Source organism: Chanodichthys erythropterus, chromosome 12, assembly GCF_024489055.1.
Source record: "Chanodichthys erythropterus isolate Z2021 chromosome 12, ASM2448905v1, whole genome shotgun sequence".
Taxonomy (NCBI): domain Eukaryota; kingdom Metazoa; phylum Chordata; class Actinopteri; order Cypriniformes; family Xenocyprididae; genus Chanodichthys; species Chanodichthys erythropterus.
This window is the reverse complement of record NC_090232.1, coordinates 984046-1004560: the sequence shown is the minus strand read 5'-3', so window position 1 is coordinate 1004560 and position 20515 is coordinate 984046. Positions and strand designations below refer to the sequence as shown.

Genomic DNA, 20515 nt, shown 5'->3' with positions numbered 1-20515 from the left:
GCCAAACACTGAGCAAACAAAGAGCATGATGGGAAACAACTTGATATGGCTGTTAACCTGCTTGTGATTGTGCATTCGGTGTAGACGGATATAAAATCATGTTCCTCGTAATCTTGAATCAGAATATCTTGCAGCATCTCTTCTCTTCTCTGATGATGAGGGCGGGGGAACCTGTCACTCACATGAGATCCACCAATAGCAAACCACAACCATCCAATCAATTCCCCACAGACTAAATCAAGCTCCGCCCTACATTTGTTCTTGTTTGTGAAGCGTTTCAATCGGATATACGACACAATAGATAAGAAAAGATGACATTTAACCCAGTGGTTAGGTTAAATGTTTTATTTAAATGTTAAAACAACTCATTCGCTGGGTTAAAACACCCTTTTGCTGGGTTAAAACACCCGTCCGCTGGGTTAAAACACCCCGTTCACTGGGTTAAAACACAAAACACCCGTTCGCTGGGTTAAAACACCCATTCGCTGGGTTAAAACACCCGTTTGCTGGGTTAAAACACCCGTTTGCTGGGTTAAAACACCCGTTTGCTGGGTTAAAACACCCGTTCGATGGGTTAAAACACCCATTCGCTGGGTTAAAACACCCATTCGCTGGGTTAAAACACAAAACACCCGTTCGCTGGGTTAAAACACCCGTTTGCTGGGTTAAAACACCCGTTCGATGGGTTAAAACACCCATTCGCTGGGTTAAAACACAAAACACCCGTTCGCTGGGTTAAAACACCCGTTTGCTGGGTTAAAACACCCGTTTGCTGGGTTAAAACACCCGTTTGCTGGGTTAAAACACCCGTTCGATGGGTTAAAACACCCATTCGCTGGGTTAAAACACAAAACACCCGTTCGATGGGTTAAAACACCCATTCGTTGGGTTAAAACACAAAACACCCGTTCGCTGGGTTAAAACACCCGTTCGATGGGTTAAAACACCCATTCGCTGGGTTAAAACACAAAACACCCGTTCGCTGGGTTAAAACACCCATTCGTTGGGTTAAAACACAAAACACCCGTTTGCTGGGTTAAAACACCCGTTCGATGGGTTAAAACACCCATTCGCTGGGTTAAAACACAAAACACCCGTTCGCTGGGTTAAAACACCCGTTTGCTGGGTTAAAACACCCGTTTGCTGGGTTAAAACACCCGTTCGCTGGATTAAAACACCCATTCGCTGGGTTAAAACACAAAACACCCGTTTGCTGGGTTAAAACACCCGTTCGATGGGTTAAAACACCCATTCGCTGGGTTAAAACACAAAACACCCGTTCGCTGGGTTAAAACACCCATTCGCTGGGTTAAAACACAAAACACCCGTTCGCTGGGTTAAAACACCCGTTTGCTGGGTTAAAACACCCGTTTGCTGGGTTAAAACACCCGTTTGCTGGGTTAAAACACCCGTTCGCTGGATTAAAACACCCATTCGCTGGGTTAAAACACAAAACACCCGTTTGCTGGGTTAAAACACCCGTTTGCTGGGTTAAAACACCCGTTTGCTGGGTTAAAACACCCGTTCGCTGGATTAAAACACCCATTCGCTGGGTTAAAACACAAAACACCCGTTCGCTGGGTTAAAACACCCGTTCGATGGGTTAAAACACCCATTCGCTGGGTTAAAACACAAAACACCCGTTCGCTGGGTTAAAACACCCGTTTGCTGGGTTAAAACACCCGTTTGCTGGGTTAAAACACCCGTTTGCTGGGTTAAAACACCCGTTCGCTGGATTAAAACACCCATTCGCTGGGTTAAAACACAAAACACCCGTTTGCTGGGTTAAAACACCCGTTTGCTGGGTTAAAACACCCGTTTGCTGGGTTAAAACACCCGTTCGCTGGATTAAAACACCCGTTCGATGGGTTAAAACACCCATTCGCTGGGTTAAAACACAAAACACCCGTTCGCTGGGTTAAAACACCTATTGGCTGGCTAAAAACACCCGTTTGCTGGGTTAAAACACCCGTTCGATGGGTTAAAACACCCATTCGCTGGGTTAAAACACAAAACACCCGTTCGCTGGGTTAAAACACCCGTTCGCTGGGTTAAAACACCCGTTCGCTGGGTTAAAACACCCGTTCGCTGGGTTAAAACACCCGTTTGCTGGGTTAAAACACCCGTTTGCTGGGTTAAAACACCCATTCGCTGGGTTAAAACACCCGTTTGCTGGGTTAAAACACCCGTTCGATGGGTTAAAACACCCATTCGCTGGGTTAAAACACAAAACACCCGTTCGCTGGGTTAAAACACCCGTTTGCTGGGTTAAAACACCCGTTTGCTGGGTTAAAACACCCGTTCGATGGGTTAAAACACCCATTCGCTGGGTTAAAACACAAAACACCCATTCGATGGGTTAAAACACCCATTCGTTGGGTTAAAACACAAAACACCCGTTCGCTGGGTTAAAACACCCGTTTGCTGGGTTAAAACACCCATTCGCTGGGTTAAAACACAAAACACCTGTTCGCTGGGTTAAAACACCTATTGGCTGGCTAAAAACACCCGTTTGCTGGGTTAAAACACCCGTTCGATGGGTTAAAACACCCATTCGCTGGGTTAAAACACAAAACACCCGTTCGCTGGGTTAAAACACCCGTTTGCTGGGTTAAAACACCCGTTTGCTGGGTTAAAACACCCGTTCGATGGGTTAAAACACCCATTCGCTGGGTTAAAACACAAAACACCCGTTTGCTGGGTTAAAACACCCGTTTGCTGGGTTAAAACACCCGTTCGCTGGGTTAAAACACCCGTTCGCTGGGTTAAAACACCCGTTTGCTGGGTTAAAACACCCGTTCGCTGGGTTAAAACACCCGTTTGCTGGGTTAAAACACCCATTCGCTGGGTTAAAACACCCATTCGCTGGGTTAAAACACAAAACACCCGTCGCTGGGTTAAAACACCCGTTAACTGGGTTAAAACACCCATTCGCTGGGTTAAAACACCCGTTTGCTGGGTTAAAACACCCGTTTGCTGGGTTAAAACACCCATTCGCTGGGTTAAAACACATAACACCCGTTCACTGGGTTAAAACACCCGTTTGCTGGGTTAAAACACCCATTCGCTGGGTTAAAACACAAAACACCCGTTCGCTGGGTTAAAACACCCTTTTGCTGGGTTAAAACACCCGTTCGCTGGGTTAAAACACCCTTTTGCTGGGTTAAAACACCCGTTCGCTGGGTTAAAACACCCTTTTGCTGGGTTAAAACACCCGTTCGCTGGGTTAAAACACAAAACACCCGTTCGCTGGGTTAAAACACCTATTGGCTGGCTAAAAACACCCGTTTGCTGGGTTAAAACACCCGTTCGCTGGGTTAAAACACCCGTTCGCTGGGTTAAAACACCTATTGGCTGGCTAAAAACACCCGTTTGCTGGGTTAAAACACCCGTTCGCTGGGTTAAAACACCCGTTTGCTGGGTTAAAACACCCGTTCGCTGGGTTAAAACACCTATTGGCTGGCTAAAAACACCCGTTTGCTGGGTTAAAACACCCGTTCGCTGGGTTAAAACACCCGTTCGCTGGGTTAAAACACCCGTTTGCTGGGTTAAAACACCCGTTCGCTGGGTTAAAACACCCATTCGCTGGGTTAAAACACCCGTTTGCTGGGTTAAAACACCCGTTTGCTGGGTTAAAACACCCATTCGCTGGGTTAAAACACAAAACACCCGTTCGCTGGGTTAAAACACCTATTGGCTGGCTAAAAATACCCGTTCGCTGGGTTAAAACACCCTTTTGCTGGGTTAAAACACCCGTTCGCTGGGTTAAAACACCCTTTTGCTGGGTTAAAACACTCATTCGCTGGGTTAAAACACCCGTTCGCTGGGTTAAAAAACCCGTTTGCTGGGTTAAAACACCCGTTCGCTGGATTAAAACACCCTTTTGCTGGGTTAAAACACACATTCGCTGGGTTAAAACACCCATTCGCTGGGTTAAAACACCCGTTCGCTGGGTTAAAAAACCCGTTCGCTGGGTTAAAAAACCCGTTTGCTGGGTTAAAACACCCGTTCGCTGGATTAAAACACCCTTTTGCTGGGTTAAAACACACATTCGCTGGGTTAAAACACCCGTTCGCTGGGTTAAAACACCCGTTCGCTGGGTTAAAACACCCTTTTGCTGGGTTAAAACACACATTCGCTGGGTTAAAATAGCTGTTGTTAACAGTTGTTTTTAACCCAGCATTGTTTAGTGTTGGATAATGCAGAGCAGTGTGAACATTCTGCTGAGTGTCTCCTTTTGTGTTCCTCTAAAGAAAGAAAGTCACAGGGGTTTGAAGGACATGATGAGAAACAGTAAATGGGGACAGAATGCTCATTTATTTTGGGTGAACCAAACCTTTAAAGGGTTATTTTCTCTGTGCTAGTGTAGTTTGTGCTGCAGTGATCTGCTCTTGCAGAGGAAAATTCTGCATCGGGAACTCCCTGCGCGTGCTGCAACTTTCACCAATAAACCGACGAATCTGCCGCTCACGTTTGTGGAGAGAGAGAGAGACAGAGAGAGAGAGAGAGAGAGAGAGAGACAGAGGAGCCGAATACAGAGAGTGCTCAAGAGAGAAAGAGGGAGGCTGAATGCGCCGCAGAGACGCTCGTGTTCGGGGTTGAATGTGGCGGTTCAGTGCAGGATTCTGATCCAGAACGAGCGAAAGTTTGCCGCAGAATGAACATGAGAGAGTTCGTGTCGAGCTGCTGCTTCGTCCTGCTCTGCATCGGCTGCTCCTCGCAATGTAAGTACACGAAACAAGCCGCTATTCCTGCGTAGTGCAGCAGCGCAAACTTGTCCCGGGCAGAAGTTGAGAGTCTCTGCTGTTTTCAGTGTCCGTGTCGCCGAAGCAGGCGAACGAGTTTCTCCGCAGACACCGGAGGGCGAACCAGGTGTTCGAGGAGACCAAGCAGGGTCACCTGGAGAGGGAGTGTGTGGAGGAGAGATGCACTAAAGAGGAGGCGAGAGAAGTGTTCGAGAATGACCCTGAGACGGTAAGAGAGTCCGCCGCAGACGAGCTGACGACCGATTAATCGGTTAGTGCACGCGCTGATGTTTTATCGGTAAATATGTATCGATCCCTAATGATTCTCTGCCGCTCCCTAGTTAGTGTGCACTATGTAGGGCTGCAGTGGTCCATTTGACAGGGCGCCTGTCACATTTATAGAGCATGTCTTATTATTGGTAAAATATATTGAATATTTGTATTGAACATAATGGAATTACAGTGCTAAATCTGTGAATATATATATATATATATATAATTTTTTATTTTTTTTTCCCACAGATTTAGCACTGTAATTATATATATGAACCAAACCCTAATTCTAACCCTAACTCTATAGTATTAAGTACTCAGTACTCATGTTTAACTACAGTGTAACTAGGGCAGTGTAACCCTTAATGTGAAATATAATAAATCAGAAGTTCTCATGCTGCATTGATGCTATTATTACCGTCATATTTTCCCATGAGGCTGTGCGCTGCACCTGATTTCACATCAATAACCCCGCATGAATATGACTCCTCATACACAGACTGTTCTCCTCCGGGAGCTGATATGCAAATGAGCCTGTAAGTGGCACTTCTGATTGGTCCCTGAGGGGCGTGTCACTGTGTTGTTGACTGACTGTTGAGCCTGGAATGTGTTTTTGATACAGAATGAATTCCAGTGTGGCGGCGCGCGTCTGACTCGTCCAGATTTAATCCTGTTTGGCCTGTAAATAAGGATCAGGGTATTCACCGTGCGGATTGGGAATGTTTAGGAAGTGTGAAAGATTATGATGACATCATCAGAGCTCTAAAGCTTTCTATTTTTAGCTTGACCATGATAAATTGTGGAATCAACTTTATTTGATTGTCGGAGTGCCAGTGACTGTCAGTGTTGCAGAATTTCTCAAAGCAGAAGACAATAGTGTCATTATTCAGCTCAGCTCAAGGTTTGCAGTCAAATCAATATTATTACTGGATATTAAATGTCTTTTCAGCCCCAGCTAAGGTGAATCAAGGTGATGTGAAGAGACGCGGGTCTCTGTCGGTGAGGTTTGCGTGCCTCTTCCTCCTGGCCGTGTCAGAGACGTTGGATTTCCAGTCCCTGAATGCATTATTCACCGGCAGCGCGTGCGACCGGCTTCTCTGACGCTGCAGATTTCTCACTGCAGTGTGTGTGAGTGAGTCAGCACGCCGGTTCCCAGCTGAAGTTTGACTTTAATGCATAGAGGACTCGACATCGATTATCTCAGAGCTCGTGTGAGGACGTCAGTGGTCATCGCAGTCACACGTCTAATCGTTTGCTCTCATTAATGCTGCTGGATTTATTAATGTACATAGACAATGACAGAGAGAGATTAAAGTCAACTGTGTAGATTTACTCCACCCATACCTCTGCAGAGAGAGAGTGTGTGTGTGTGTGTGTGTGTTCTTTCATACCAGCTCAGAAACATTATCCACCCTGATGTAAGACAAGATATGAGCTCAACATGTCAGGACAGGATCACAGACGCTCTGTCTTCAAATCTGACATTCATTCATTAACAAAAATCCTGTTCATAATAATGAATCATTTCTCTTTTATAGGATTATTTCTACCCCAAGTATCAGGGTGAGTCTCCTTCTTCTCTCTGTTTTTAATGAAGGTTGGAATCATTTAAAGGATTAGTTCACTTCAGAATGAAAATTTCCTGATAATTTACTCTCCTCCATGTCATCCGAGATGTTCATGTCTTTCTGTCTTCAGTGGAAAAGAAATGAAGGAAAACATTCCAGGATTTTCTCCATATAGTGGACTTCACTGGGGTTCAACGGGTTGAAGGTCCAAATGTCAGTTTCAGTGCAGCTTCAAAGAGCTCTACATGATCCCAGACGAGGAATAAGAGTCTCATCTAGAGAAACCATCGGTCATTTTCTAAAAATAATAAAAATTATATACTTTTTAACCACAAATGCTCGTCTTGCACTGCTCTGTGATGCTGCACGCATGACGTAATCATGTTGGAAAGGTCACGCGTGACGTAAGAGGAAGAACCGATCCAGTGTTTATAAAGACTGAATCAAACGGCCTTTACAAAAAAAGGGTAAAACAACGATTTTGAAGTTGGAGGAGAAAATGAGAACCTTTCCAACATGATTACGTCATGCGTGGAGCATCACAGAGCAGTGCAAGACGAGCATTTGTGGTTAAAAAGTATATAATTTGTATTATTTTTAGTAAATGTCTGATGGTTTCTCTAGATGAGACTCTTATTCCTCGTCTGGGATCATGTAGAGCTCTTTGAAGCTGCACTGAAACCCGTTGAACCCCAGTGAAGTCCACTATATGGAGAAAATCCTGGAATGTTTTTCCACTGAAGAAAGAAAGACATGAACAACTTGGATGACATGGAGGAGAGTAAATAATCAAGGAATTTTAATTCTGAACTGAATGAATCGTTTACTATAATGTGAGTCGATTGTTTGCTGAATCTGCTGATCCTGATGAAGATGTTTGATTCTCTTTAATAATAAAGCTTGTTTGGACAAATTTGGAGGCTCTGAGAAGAAGAAATCGGATCTCATCACCTGCGTTCACAGTGAGTGTCTCTCTCTCTCTCTATCTATCTATCTATCTATCTATCTATCTATCTATCTATCTATCTATCTATCTATCTAGTGCAGTGCTGCAGTGCGTTTGAAGCTGTCGTCTGCTCTCCTCTGGAGTTATTTATATCTTCAGAAAGCGCTCATGGGTAGTTTGCTCTTGCATCTGAACGTCTCTCTCCTCTCGTTATCATCCTGTCGCCCAACATCTCAGTAAATCACACTAATGTGAAGGTCTGAGGTGTGTGTGAATGAGTGGGCGTGTGTGTGTGACGGTGTTCGCTGACGTCTGCTGGAGGCTCGTCCTGCTTTACTCGCTTCTGCTGATTCGGAGGCAGCCTCGTGCTGCGCTGTGATTGGTCGATCTGTGTCCAACAGAAACCCTGAGTCAGAGAGAGAGAGGGACGCTGCGTCTCTGAGCTCTTCCTGTCTCTCTCCTCTGTGGTCGGACGTGCTTCGTGCGCTGTCAGCAAACACATCACTGACAACCGGAGAGTCATCGGAATAAAGAGCTGGGACTGGATGTTCGTCCTCATAATCTGTCATCAGCTTCCGATGTGCATTTTCAGCTGACGTCATGTGATGTTCGTTAATATTTACACTAACACTTTACAAGAAGGACTCATTATTTCACAATGAATTAAAGGGATAGTTCACCCAAAAAATGATTTGCTCTCCCACAAGCCTTTCAGACGAACACAATCTGAGATATATTTAAAAATATATCCGAGCTTTATAATGGGAGTGAATGAGGGGCGAGATTTTGAAGTCCAAAAAAGTGCATCTTGCATTTTCTCCCGCAGACATTCCAGACCAGTGTTCCCCGAACCCCTGCAATCATCTCGGGATGGTGCGCTGTGAGGACAAAAAGGGCGGATTCCAGTGTCACTGTTTCACCGGATGGAGCGGCGTCAGGTGTGAGAAAGGTACAAACATGCCACATGTAAAGATGACGATGGTTGTTGCTCTCTGGATTTATTCATTCACTCAAAACTGCAGTGAATCTGTATCTGAACACCTCCGTTATGGTTTCATATTCTCAAAGATTGCATTTCTAAGAACCTCCCACTAGATTTTTAAAAGTTGACAAACTGCACAGCAACATGTTGGAGAGTTTCTGCAGTTTGAGTCTAGATGTGTTCAGCACAGATGGGCTGTGACTCATCAAACCCGATGAGAGCGTCCAGGCCGAGCACAGAGCCGCATTCATCACCGTCTGCTCAGGATGTTCTTCATCACGAAAGTGTGGCCGGTTTCTGCCAGGCCGCCCGACACTGAGCCTCTGTGTTCCTGCAGGACTCCGCCCGCCGGCTCCGCAGGCTTTGAATCCTGAGCTCCACCTGATTGGCTAACGGTGCACTGTCTGTTTGTGATTGGCAGATGTAGACGAGTGCAGCAAAGAGAACGGAGGCTGTGAGCACGAGTGTAACAACAGCATGGGAAGTTACCACTGCTCCTGTCGTGACGGATACAGGCTCTCGGGTCACCACGCGTGTCTGGGTAAGTGAGGATTTCAGTGTCGAACCAAACACAAATAACAATAACTTTATTTCTGTAGATTTTGATTTTTGCAAAAAGATATCTCAAACATTAGATCAGGAGTTTTGAACCTTTTAGATGTAAAAAGCCCCCAAATATCATCATCCTCGTGCGTTTTTAATGTATAAACATACAATTTATACAATGAAAAATTAATATTATATATAGGTGAAACATCTTATTTGGAAAATATTTAGTTTCTGTTATGTTACATTAGGCTTTTAACTACCTGCTAGTCAGAAGCGGTCTTTGCAATTCGGAGGCTTGTTTCAAAGAAACTGAATTTATGTTATCTCTGTTATATTTACCATGTTATCTCATATTTCACTCTTAGTCAATTTATAATTTTATTATAATCTCTTTAACCAGAACTATTGTTAGAATCACGACCGAAAACAAAACCAACATTCAATCTTCATCCCTCAGCTAAAATGAAATTATACTAAAGCCACCAGTAGGTGGCGGCAAATCATTGTTTTAACGAGCGAGTCATTGAATCAGTCAGTCAAACGATTCGTTCAAAATATCTGATTCATTCAGGGACAAAGCTGAAGTGACTGAGAGAGTCGTCGAGTCATTCATTAGAAAAACGTGGATTTATTCAGTAACGAAACTGAAACTGTTCCTTGGAGACGTGCAATAGGTCTATATTTTGGAACTATTTTTGTTGCAAAACAGACAATATTGTGTCACCTAATAGCCTATTATTGTTTGTTAAAATGTATAAAATCAATATCTCATTTGCAAACGTGCTAATAGTCGGGAAAACAGCATTTTTGCTCGTGTGATTTTTGCTTATAAATATTAAAAACAAGAACCTATACAGAGACTTTTTTTGCACCGTATCTTGGTTTTTGGAAGCATTTTTATTCATTTTGACCGAAAACAAAAACAGCATTCAATATTCCCTCAGCTAAAATGAAATTATACTAAAACTGTCAGTGGGTGGCAGCAAATCATTGTCTTAATGAGTGAGTCATTGAATCATTCAGTCAAACGTTTCATTCAAAATGGCTGATTCATTCAGGGACAAAACAGAAGTGACTGACCCTGCATCCCAATGTGCATACTATCCACCCTATACACCCTAAATAGTACTGAATATTACTAGTTTCACATGCTATTTAGGATGGATAGTATGCACATTGAGACGCAGGCTGAGAGAGTCATCGAGTCATTCATTAGAACGATTCATTCAAAAACGAGGATTTATTCAGTAACGAAACTGAAACTGTGTTCTTTGGAGACACGCAATGGGTCTAATGTTTGGAACTATTTTCGTTGGCAAAATGGAGGAAAAACAGACAATATTGAGTTAAACTGTTATATAAAATCAATATCTCTTTTGCAAATGTGCTAATATTCGGGAAAACAGCACTTTTGCTCATGTGATATTGCTTATAAATATTGAAAACAAGAACTTATACAGAGACTTTTTTGGCACCATATCTTGGTTTTTGGAAGCATTTTTATTCATTTTGGTGGCATTTTTGTCGCAATTATGTTATCGCTGTTATATTTACGATGTTATCTCATATTTCGCTCTGAATAGTGAATTTATAAACATATTCTATCTCTTTAACCAGAACTATTGTTACAATTGGGACCGAAAACAAAAACAGCATTCAATATTCGTCCCTCAGCTAAAATGAAATAATTCTAGCCAGTAGGTTGTGGCAAATCATTGTTGTAACGAGTAATTCATTGAATCATTCAGTCAAACGATTCATTCAAAATGGCTGATTCATTCAGGGATAAAGCAGAAGTGACTCATTGAGTCGTTGAGTTAAAATGATTCATTCAAAAACACGGATTCATTCAGTAATGTTGCTCAGAGACGCGCAATAAGTCTATTTTTGTTGCCAAAATTGAGTCACCTTAGAGCCTATTAACTTATTGTTCATTGAATAGTTACATAAAATTTACAAATGTGCTGATATTCAGGAAAACAGTACTTTTGCTCATGTGATATTGCTTATAAATTTTCAAAACAAGAACTTATACGGATTTTTTTGCACCATATTTTGGTTTTTGGAAGAATTTTTATTAATTTTGGTGGCATTTTTGTTGCATTTACCTTTATTTTGCGGCAGAAACAAGCTTCCAAACTTTCTCCTCCAGAATGAAAACTACAGCAGAAATCACATTTGTGATCATATTCTGAGAAGCGCATCAGTAAGAGTGCAGTGCCTGTATGATCTCCAGCGGTAGAATCGCTGTACATGTGAACGGAGTGTTCGAAAGTGTTTCCTGGTTTTCTCCACAGATGTGGACGAGTGTGTGGAGACTCCAGATGTGTGCGGAACCGCGCGCTGCTCCAACCTCGTCGGGAGCTACGACTGCCTGTGCGAGGAGGGCTACGTCTACGACAACATCACCAAGAGCTGCGCAGGTGCGTTTACAGGACGTTACCATGAGCCGAAGCTACGAGACCGTTTGTGCTGAGAGTTTCAGAAGTGACTGAGAGCAAAAATACTGATCAAGCACTCGTATGCAAATGAGCATCGTCATGAGAGTAATGAGATGTCAGTAAATGTGTCTGCATCAGTCATTGAGATACTCTTATTTGTTTATTAATATTTAGAATTTGGTTTTATTTTCATGTTTTCCATTTTGTTTTGTTTTTTGAATGTCTATATAGTTTTCATAAATTTTTATTTTACTTTTAGTTTTACTACATAAAGTAAAACTAAAAGAAAATGATAAATGTTGTCTTGGCGTATATTAAATTTTAAAATTTGATTTTAGTTAAAATTTTCATAATTTAGATTTTTTTTTTTTAAACATGTTCGTGACCGCAGATTAACCCTCGACTGGACAGCTGTATGTCTATATAGTAGGGCTGTCAAGCTATTAAAATTTTTAATCTAATTAATTATGATGTGCCGATTAATTAATTAATCGCACAAAAAATTACCCCCATAAGATCATTTAAACTCATTATTGTGTTAAATAAGAAAAGCATTAAATAGACATTACAAAAAGTAAGTTTTGAGAGGAATATTTTATTTGATTCAACATAGAATTTATTAAACAAACTTTTAGGCTACAACAACCATAATTTGTTTTCAAACATTTATGACTTTCTTTCTATTGTGGAACATAAAAGAAGATACAATGGAAGTCAATGGAAACCAAAACAGTTTAGTATCTTCTTTTATGTTCCACAAAAGAAAGAAAGTCATACAGGTTTGAAATGACCTGACAGTGGGTAAATGTTCACAGAATTTCCCTTTTGTTTTTGTTTTTTATTAATATGGAAAAATGAATTTATAATTTTGTTTAATGAAATGATACTCTAAATAAGAATCTAAGCTGGCGGCAAATGTCTAAATCATTCATTCGATTTGTTCAAACGGCAGAATCATTCAGGAATGAAGTAAATGACTCTCTTTATGAATGAGCCATTGAATCAATCACCTGATTCATTCAAAACGTGGATTCATTCGGAAACTAAATGCTGTGTGTTGCTCGGAGATGCACAGCAGTTCTGCTCTGACTTTATAAGTAATATTTGAGCAAAAGTGAGCAAAAACAGACTATATTGTGTCTAAAATATAGCAGAATATTAACTTCTTATTTATTGAACTGTTGAGCGTCCTGCAGCAGTCTGAAGGAACTGATCATTTCCTCATAATGTTCATCCTGACCTTCATCCCTGAACTCGCTAAAATGTCTCTCAGTCTCAGTACAGGAGGTTTCAGTCTCATTATCTCATGTGTTTTTGGGAATATCTATTTTTTTGTGACTTTTCACCTAGTCAGAAATGTTGAGAGGAAGTGTTTTCCGGTTACATAACTCCAGCTCCGCTTTAGTTTCCGACACTCTTGAGCAGGGAAATTCTTGCTGCTTATTTGTGGTCAGTTCATCTGAGCGTCTTTCATGGTCCAAAACAAGAGGAAGAAGGTTATATAATGTGTCTTTCACTTCAGGTCACTTCCTGTTGACTCATTTAAGACACATGGAGCAAAAGCATTTATTCCAGATTATGGTTTATAAATGAGAGGAAAAAATAGAGTTTTATGATTTGTGTTTGATGAGGATGTTCTGATGATGTTGAACTAATTTTTCCCACCAGACGTGGACGAGTGTGAGACGCGTGTGTGTGAGGAGGAGTGTGTGAACACAGCGGGAAGTTTCCGCTGCTACTGTGACGGACGGCAGGGGAAGAGACTGGGCCCTGATTTCAGGAGCTGTGAGGTGATCTCACACACACACACACACACACGGATCTCTAAACTCTCATGGATGGGATATTTATATGAGATTTTTCAGATAATCTTCCGTCTATACAGAGTCACATGATCAGTGACACTCATTTACTAAAGGCCCCGATATACTCTCCAGTGTGTTCATGTTTTTACTCGCGACGGACTGAACAGAAGAAATGAACCGGAGATGATTTACACCTCAAAGAGGGTGGAACCTCAAAGCCACACCCACCTGTTACATCATCACCACACAGACCAATGGGAGTTCAGAGGCGTATAACCAGCTTTTTCAGAACGTTCACTTTGACAAGATGTTTCAGACTCCACAAACGAATCGTTTTGTCCTGATTTGAATTGACGTCACACCAGTTCGTTCTGCGATTTCACTTGAAGTATTTCGGGGTCTTTACATTCGATCAGTCACATAGAAATACAGCACAGTCTGAAAGATGATATTTATTGTTATTATTTGCATCGTAACTTGTCGTAACATTGAAAATTGTTTAAAATTCTAAAGCTTTATTTCCAGGTTTAAAATAAATATGCATACATAAACATATATGCAAGATAGAAGATCAGTATGATTCATATTTCATATTTTTTCAGATGTGTTTTTTCAGAACGAACACTTCCTCACACCCTCAAACTGCAAACGGAAAAACGGCTTTGTGTCTTTGATATTGTAATTTCATTTTGAAAGTTCGATTTCAGTTAAGTTTCAGCTTTATCTTTCACTTTTAGCTGGTGCTGAAGTAATTTTACTTTCATTTCTGTCTTTTGAAAATGACTTCTAGTTTCATTTCTGTTTTTAGTATCAGTGTTAGTATATGCGGTTTCTTCATGCTTTCATCAGAAGTGAATCATAGTCACAATCATGTCAGACTGGACTAGTTTTACCACTGCTGCAGAGCATTTTAACTATCATAACTACAAACCTGATTCCAAAAAAGTTGGGACACTGTACAAATTATGAATTAATAAGGAATGCAATAATTTAAAAATCTCATAAGCTTATATTTTATTCACAATAGAATATAGATCACATATCAAATGTTTAAAGGGAGACATTTTGAAATGTCATGCCAAATATTGGCTCATTTTGGATTTCATGAGAGATACACATTCCAAAAAAGTTGTGACAGGTAGCAATTAGAGGCCGGAAAAGTTAAATGTACATATAAGGAACAGCTGGAGGACCAATTTGCAACTTATTAGGTCAATTGGCAACATGATTGGGTATAAAAAGAGCCTCTCAGAGTGGCAGTGTCTCTCAGAAGTCAAGATGGGAAGAGGATCACCAATTCCCCCAATGCTGCGGCCAAAAAAGGAGTTTCTCAGAGAAAAACTGCAAAGAGTTTGAAGTTATCATCATCTACAGTGCATAATATCATCCAAAGATTCAGAGAATCTGGAACAATCTCTGTGCGTAAGGATCAAGGCCGGAAAACCATACTGGATGCCCGTGATCTTCGGGCCCTTAGACGGCACTGCATCACATACAGGAATGCTGCTGTAATGGAAATCACAACATGGGCTCAGGAGAACTTCAAGAAAACATTGTCGGTGAACACAATCCACCGTGCCATTCGCCGTTGCCGGCTAAAACTCTATAGGTCAAAAAAGAAGCCATATCTAAACATGATCCAGAAGCGCAGGCGTTTTCTCTGGGCCAAGGCTCATTTAAAATGGACTGTGGCAAAGTGGAAAACTGTTCTGTGGTCAGACGAATCAAAATTTGAAGTTCTTTTTGGAAAACTGGGACAAAAAAGTCATCCGGACTAAAGAGGACAGGGACAACCCAAGTTGTTATCAGCGCTCAGTTCAGAAGCCTGCATCTCTGATGGTATGGGGTTGCATGAGTGCGTGTGGCATGGGCAGCTTACACATCTGGAAAGGCACCATCAATGCTGAAAGGTATATCCAAGTTCTAGAACAACATATGCTCCCATCCGGATGTTGTCTCTTTCAGGGAAGACCTTGCATTTTCCAACATGACAATGCCAGACCACATACTGCATCAATAACAACATCATGGCTGCGCTGAAGAAGGATCCGGGTACTGAAATGGCCAGCCTGCAGTCCAGATCTTTCACCCATAGAAAACATTTGCCGCATCATAAAGAGGAAGATGCGTCAAAGAAGACCAAAGACAGTTGAGCAACTAGAAGCCTGTATTAGACATGAATGGGACAACATTCCTATTCCTAAACTTGAGCAACTTGTCTCCTCAGTCCCCAGACGTTTGCAGACTGTTATAAAAAGAAGAGGGGATGCCACACAGTGGTAAACATGGCCTTGTCCCAACTTTTTTGAGATGTGTTGATGCCATGAATTTTAAAATCAACTTATTTTTCCCTTAAAATTATACATTTTCTCAGTTTAAACATTTGATATGTCATCTATGTTGTGTTCTGAATAAAATATTGAAATTTGGGTTTGTCATAATAATTCTGCAACATTGACTGGATCAACTTTAGACAAACCAGCAATAAAAACAAGCCATTCATTCTCAAGCTGTTTAATGAGTTCATCCAACATTTCACCTCCTCAAGGTAATTCAGCTAAGAATTTTCAGCTGCATTATTTCCTGCTTTCAAAGGAAGGTACAACTGTGTGTCATCAGCAAATTTCTTAAATATAGAGCCCAGTGGAATCATGTATAGAAAAAAAAGCAACGGTCCTAAAACAGAGCCCTGAGGCACCCCGTAACTTACAGGAGCAGCAGAAGAACAGTTATCCCCAATATTTACAGTGAAAGTTCAACGCTTCAGGTAAGAATGGAAGCAATGTAAAGCCGCCCCACTTACCCCAGCAAAGCTTTAACAAAATGGTGTGATCCAGTGTGTCAAAGGCCGTGCTCAGGTCTAACAAGACAAGACCGACACAATTTCCATTGTCAACTGCATTGTCGCTACCGCATGTTTCAAACTCGCTGGCGCACAACCTTCAGCCAGACTTTTGTTTTGATTGATAAAATGTATGGACCAAAAATGTCAAAAACATCAACAAATATCAAAAAATAATGCAGGAAAACCTGTTAGAGCCCAAAAACAACATCAAGACCTTTGCGATTTTTGGGCGTTTTTGCTCTTGTGCAAATTCTCAGTTTGATTATTTGCAGATCTTTTGATCTTCTTCCTCTCTGTGTGTGTCTGAAGACCATCGAGCTTCACCTGCCGCAGGACATAAAGAGGAACTCGCGCTCGCTGTATCTCGGACGCATGTTCAGCGGGATTCCTGTGGTCCGGCTGCGCTTCCGCCGCAGGGTCCAGACCGGGTGAGCGCAGATGACGGGATCACATGATCTCAGTGACGTAAACATGCAGCATCACTTCAGTAGCTCTGTTTCCCCTCAGATTCACAGCAGAGTTTGACCTCAGGACCTACGACCCCGAGGGCGTGATCTTCTTCGCCGGCGGCCACCTAAACAGCTCCTGGATTGTTCTGGTGATGCATAATGGGAAACTGGAGCTGCAGCTGAAATATGGAGCCGTGAGCCGAGTGACGAGCAGTGGACCGCAGGTCAATGACGGCCAGTGGCATAAGGTGAGAGGTCACTGCAGGGGTCATGACTGAAACACAGAATCACACTCAACACAAAAGAATCACGTCATTAAAGAATCTGATCACTTTTTCAGGGTTTCTGCAGTTCTTAAAAAGTCTTAATTTGAAAAGAGCTTAAATCAGTCATGGCATTATGATGGATTGTTTGTATGTAATGAATTCATAAGTACAGTCGATCTGCTGAAAGCTGTATTTATAGCAACTCTTCGAGTGCCTGTTCAGAACACACAATGATGTGCGTGATGTCACAGATCTCCGTGGAGGAGCAGGGGCGGAGCCTCGTCATCAAGATCGACAGGGAGGCGGTGATGAAGATCGCAGTGAACGGGGATCTGTTCACGCTCAATAAAGGCATGCATGAGCTCAACCTGACGGTGGGCGGTGTTCCCTTCAGAGACGACGGGCTGGTCAGCAGGGTGAGCGTGATGAACTACAGCTTCAAATTATAATGATAATCCCAGAAGGCATCCCGTGCACGTTACATATGTGTCTTGATATGTGCGGCCCGTCTGAACACTGATCATGTGTTCGTGATCGCAGATTAACCCTCGACTGGACGGCTGTATGAAGGACTGGCGCTGGTTAACTGGTGAGGACACGTCCATTCAGGAAACCATCCGGAACAACGAGCGCATGCAGTGTTACGCCGTCGAGGACCACAGCGCCTTCTACCCCGGACACGGCTTCGCCTACTTCAACCAAAGCCACGGTCTGATTCATATTTTAAATTGACTTTTAGTTTTCATTTTAGTTTTTGTTTTAGTCATTTTTGTGCTTTTTAATAGTTTTTGTGCTAACACTTTACTGCAAGGTTCCATTTGTTAACACAAACTCACTAAGAAAAGTACTTGTAAAGCATTTATTAATCTTAGTTAATGGTATTTCATCTATTTATATTTTGTGTTATTACAGATTTTTCAATTAGAGTTTTAGTTAATAACAATATGTGTTATTTTGTTTGTAAATAGTTGTAAATAATTGTTTTTTTATAACAAATGTAATTTTACTCTGTTTATTAATGTTTTTACACCCTGTTTGTGCAGTTTTTGGAGGATTTATCTTATCTTTTAAATTTATATAAATAAATTACAAAAATATTTTTTTAAATAGGTTTTTATACAAAAACAGCTTTTTATGTAAAATTCACTATAAAGACCCACATTTCTAACTTTCATTCATGGGGATCACATGGATAATCTGACATGGTTTAGTGTGAGATTTTTGCCCATCTTTTGGAAAATGCAGTTTTAAAAGTAAAAAATGATCACTTTATCCAGTAGATGCTGCAGAGCTCCACTATTTGCTGTTTGACTGACTGAAAGACATCTTTACACAAGTATTTTCAGCTGATTCATATCTAAATATTATGAAATCACAATTATGACAATAAAAGCTACTTTTGTCAAAGTTTAGCTTTTTTTGTAATAGAAAAAAAATCAGTTTTTCAATATTGTTACATTATGATGAGATCCCACATAGAAAACGGACAAAATTCATCCTCAAAATCAACATTATTGAAAAGCTGCTTTTTTTCAGTACAAAAAATTGTTACTTAAAATTGTTAAATTAAAATTGTTAAACTTTGACAAAAAGTAGCTTTTATTGTCATAATTGTGATTTCATAATATTTAGATATGAATCCATCTGAAAATACTTGTGTAAAGATGTCTTTCAGTCAGTCAAACAGCAAATAGTGGAGCTCTGCTGCCATCTGCTGGATAAAGTGATCATTTTTTACTTTTAAAACTGCATTTTCCAAAAGATGGGCAAAAATCTCACACTAAACCATGTCAGATTATCCATGTTATCCCCATTAATGAAAGTTACAAATGTGGGTCTTTTATAAAGTGAATTTTACATAAAAAGCTGTTTTTGTATAAAAACCTATTCAACAAAATATTTATTTATTTATATAAATTTAAAAGATATGATAAATCCTCCAAAAACTGCACAAATATGAAGTAAAAACATTAATAAACAGAGTAAAATTACATTTGTTTTAAAAAAACAATTATTTTGTTACAAAATTATATTTTGTTGCCTGGAGACCCTGAGTGTGACTTTATTTCTACACTAACATAAAAACAAGATATCACTCTAATTTTTTTATTATTATTATTTGCAGATCTAGAAAGAATGAGCAACTGTACAAAATTTCATATCAAAATTTCAATTTTATTTAATTTTAGCAAACGTCATTTGGGGTCTAAAAAGATCCCAAAGACCGTATAAGGGTTAATAATCGTTTTAGCTAACGATGATATCCCTGCTTTCCGTAGGGGACGATCAGAAGCTCCATGTGCACATGACTCTGCGTCCCGCCTCCTCTGTGGGCGTCCTGTTCGCTCTGGTTCGTCAGGACAGGGTCCCGTTCTCCATCTCTCTGTCAGACTATCATCCCGGGACACTGGAGTGGACTGAGGTGTGTGTGTGTGTGTGTGTGTGAGATGATGGTGTTTGACGTGTCTGATCTGAAGCTCCAGATGCATCTCGTGTTGATCTGTGACCCTACAGCACGTGCTGGTGTCGTTCGGTGAGGTGGTGGTGGCCAGTGTCCCAGTGAACCTGTGTGACGGTCAGCAGCACACAGTGACGGTTAATGTGTCCGGGAACAGCTCCAAACTGGAGGTGGACGGGCAGCTTGCTCAGATGGAGCTGGTGGAGAATGTAGACGCTCTGGATCTGACGTCTTCATACAGCACCTTTATAGGAGGCATCCCAGGTAACGTCTCATTCGTGTCTGAGGCACATGTAATTTCATCCAATTTAAAGCAAATGATCTTAAAATGACCCCTGAAATCCCACTTTCTTTACTGTTCCTTCAAATGTGGCCAGTGCTTGTGTGTCATATTTGCTGATTTCACCAGCACTGGTGAAAGTTGTTCACAGGCTGTGAGTGAATCTGCAGACTCTTCACATGTGCTGAATCTGTTGTTTGTGCAGATGTATCGTTGGTGTCCACCCCAGTGTCGGCCTTCTTCACGGGCTGCATGGACGTGCAGATCAACGATCAGCTGCTGGACGTGGACGAGGCCCAACACAAGCACAACGACATCCGCTCTCACTCCTGCCCCCTGGTGGGCGCGCAGCAATAACAGCCGGACGTCACGTCAGACTCCTTCAAAGTGCTTCCGACTGCTGGAGGATGTTTAATCAGGATCCACTCGACCGATCCACGAAGGCCTTAGTCAAGCCCGAGATCCTCGCCACACTCGCGTCACGCACATATAGCACAGCCAGAGACGCGTCCACACTGTATCGATGTATTATTACTCACTGACACGCTTACATTAGACCAATCGAACACAAGCTACTGAGAGTGTGCTGTAAAATACTGTACCTGTACATATGCCACTGTAAAATGCTTTAGAGGAGGACGACTAAAAACAGCCAACGACCTTCACGCTCATCAATAAAGGCCCTCCGGCCTCGATGTAGGTGCTCAACTTCATCATCATCATCATCATCTTCATGGTTTCATTCAGTGGTTTGAGTTGGAGTTTTTCTAGTCCCTCGTTTGAGTTTTTTAATCTTGTTTTTATTGTTAATGTTTTGTATTTCGTTCATGTTTGCTCTGTGTGTGAGACTGAAACGCTTGTTGAAAACAAATAAAGGCGAATGTTGTTATTACGACCAATTCTGTCCT

General features: G+C 41.4%; 1 protein-coding gene across 1 annotated transcript; it reads left to right on the top strand.

The window, feature by feature from the left end:
* Positions 1-4501: 4501 nt before the first annotated feature.
* Positions 4502-20497, top strand: gas6 (growth arrest-specific 6). The gene is made up of 15 exons (XM_067404746.1): positions 4502-4724; positions 4814-4974; positions 6557-6581; positions 7486-7548; positions 8359-8481; positions 8936-9055; positions 11361-11486; positions 13173-13294; positions 16464-16582; positions 16662-16851; positions 17121-17285; positions 17410-17578; positions 19149-19291; positions 19384-19591; positions 19813-20497. The coding sequence occupies exons 1-15, from the start codon at positions 4658-4660 to the stop codon at positions 19962-19964; spliced, it is 1953 nt and encodes a 650-aa protein (XP_067260847.1). The 5' UTR covers positions 4502-4657; the 3' UTR covers positions 19965-20497.
* The last annotated feature ends 18 nt before the right edge of the window (positions 20498-20515 follow it).

Coding starts and splice junctions, on each gene's coding strand:
- gas6 (XM_067404746.1), top strand. CDS start 4,658: ATGAACATGAGAGAGTTCGTGTCGAGCTGCTGCTTCGTCCTGCTCTGC. Junction 4,975..6,556: donor TCGAGAATGACCCTGAGACG/GTAAGAGAGTCC, acceptor TCTCTTTTATAG/GATTATTTCTACCCCAAGTA. Junction 11,487..13,172: donor CATCACCAAGAGCTGCGCAG/GTGCGTTTACAG, acceptor TTTTCCCACCAG/ACGTGGACGAGTGTGAGACG.